At 44.4% G+C, this 1,942-nt stretch overlaps 1 protein-coding gene across 1 annotated transcript; it reads right to left on the minus strand.

Annotated features, from left to right (window-relative positions):
* Nucleotides 1–868: 868 nt before the first annotated feature.
* On the minus strand, nt 869–1,348 carry LOC150034626 (uncharacterized). Its single transcript, XM_090316801.1, has 2 exons — nt 1,296–1,348; nt 869–1,199 (listed from the first exon to the last, which is right to left on the minus strand). Exons 1-2 carry the CDS (start codon nt 1,346–1,348, stop codon nt 869–871), a joined length of 384 nt encoding a protein of 127 aa, XP_090172927.1.
* Nucleotides 1,349–1,942: the final 594 nt, after the last annotated feature.

The following is a 1,942-nucleotide window of genomic DNA, read 5'->3' on the forward strand; positions in this document are numbered from 1 at the left end:
CTCGTTCCAAGACCTCGAAAGGTCCAATGAATCTCGGACTCAATTTTCCCTTCCTACCAAACCTCAAAATACCTTTTATGGGTGCCACTTTTAAGAACACTTTCACACTAGTCTCAAATTCCAGGTCCTTACATTTTACATCGACATAGCTCTTCTGTCTGCTTTGAGCTGTTTGCATACGAGCCCTGATGTTTTGTATTGCCTCATTCGTGGTCTGCACCAATTCAAGTCCTAACAGTTTCCTCCCTCCTACCACATTCTAACACACAGGGGACCTGCAACTCTTCCCATATATGGCCTCAAAGAGTGACATCCCAATAGTGGACTGGTAGCTGTTATTATAAGCAAACTCCATTAAGTGCCAGTGAGCATCCCAGCTTCATGAAAACTCTATGGCACAGGCACGCAACATGTCTTCCAATATTTGATTCAATCTCTCTGTCTTTCCATCAGTCTGAGGGTGGAAAGTTGTACTGAAGTCTAACCGGGTCCTCAAAGCTACCTGGAGATTTTTCCAAAATTTAGACATGAAACGAGGGTCTCTGTCTGACACGATGGACATGGGCACTCCATGCAATCTCACCACCTCCTTCATGTATATCTGTGCCCACTTATTCACTGAAAAGGTGGACTTCCCAGGTATGAAATGTGCTAACTTCGTAAGTCTATCTACCACAACCCATATCACAGTGAAACCTTTGATGGTCTGAGGAAACCCTACGATGAAGTCCATAGACACATGCTCCCACTTCCATTCTGGTACACTCAATGGCTATAACAAGCCTGTTGGTTTCTGCCTCGGGGCTTTGACCTGCTGGCACACCAAGCACTTACTAACGAACTCTGCAACCTCTCTTTTCATATCATTTCACCAGTAGTAATGTTTCAGGTCCCAATGCATCTTGGTGTTGCTGGGGTGAATCGAAAATAAGGAACTATAAGCCTCTGAAAACAACTCATCTTTAATATCACTAACAGCTGGCACGCATAAACGCCCTTGATAAAGGAGGCCACCTTCCGTTGAAACTAAGAATTCGCCATCCTGGTCTGACTCCACCCTACGAACTCTCTCTTCCAGATAAGGATCGTCTCGTTGCACATCAATAATCTTCTGCCTTATACTCGATCGCACCGACAACTGTGCTAACTGTGTTGTGACCTTTCCCACAACCATTGCAATCTCTGCCCTCTCGAGTTTCCTGCACAAGTGAGTCTATCTAGTAATGAGGGTTGTTGAATGAGCCACCTTTCTGCTTAGAGCATCTGCCACTACATTTGCTTTTCCCGAGTGGTACAATATTTCACAGTCATAGTCCTTCACCAGCTCTAACCACCTTCTTTGCCTCATGTTTAACTCTTTCTGAGTGAAAAAGTACTTCAAACTCTTGTGGTCGGTGAAGATCTGTATCTTCTCTCCATATAAGTAATGTCTCCAAATCTTGAGAGCAAAAACCACTGCTGCTAACTCCAAGTCGTGCGTGGGATAATTCTATTCATGCTTTTTTAGCTAACATGAAGCGTAAGCAACTACTTTTCCCTGCTGCATCAATATGCATCCCAACCCCTTCTTGGACGCATCACTGTAAATGACAAAACCACCTGATCCATCCGGTACTATAAGAACTGGGGCTGAAACCAACCTCTGCTTGAAGTCCTGGAAACTATTTTCACAAGCCTCATTCCAAACAAATGCTGCTCCCTTTTGGGTCAACTGAGTCAATGGAGCGGCTATGCGAGATAAGTCCTTTAAAAATCATCTATAGTAGCCTGCTAACCCCAAGAAACTGTGCACCTCAGTGACTGTGGTTGGACGAGCCCAAATCGTAACTGCCTCAACCTTTGTAGGATCCATAGAGACACCTTCCTTCGATACTACATGCCCTAGAAGGGACACCTGCCTCAACCAGAATTCACATTTAGAAAACTTAGCATGTAGCTTATT

The sequence above is a fragment of the Benincasa hispida genome, chromosome 8, assembly GCF_027475165.1.
Source record: "Benincasa hispida cultivar pf3 chromosome 8, pf3_genome.v1.1, whole genome shotgun sequence".
Classification (NCBI taxonomy): Eukaryota; Viridiplantae; Streptophyta; class Magnoliopsida; order Cucurbitales; family Cucurbitaceae; genus Benincasa; species Benincasa hispida.

Bases quoted from the DNA above. Each gene is read 5' to 3' on its own strand.
- LOC150034626 (XM_090316801.1), bottom strand. From the start codon at position 1,348: ATGAGGCAAAGAAGGTGGTTAGAGCTGGTGAAGGACTATGACTGTGAA. The intron at 1,200-1,295 runs GTACCACTCGGG...TCACTTGTGCAG, and splicing joins GACTATGACTGTGAAATATT to GAAACTCGAGAGGGCAGAGA.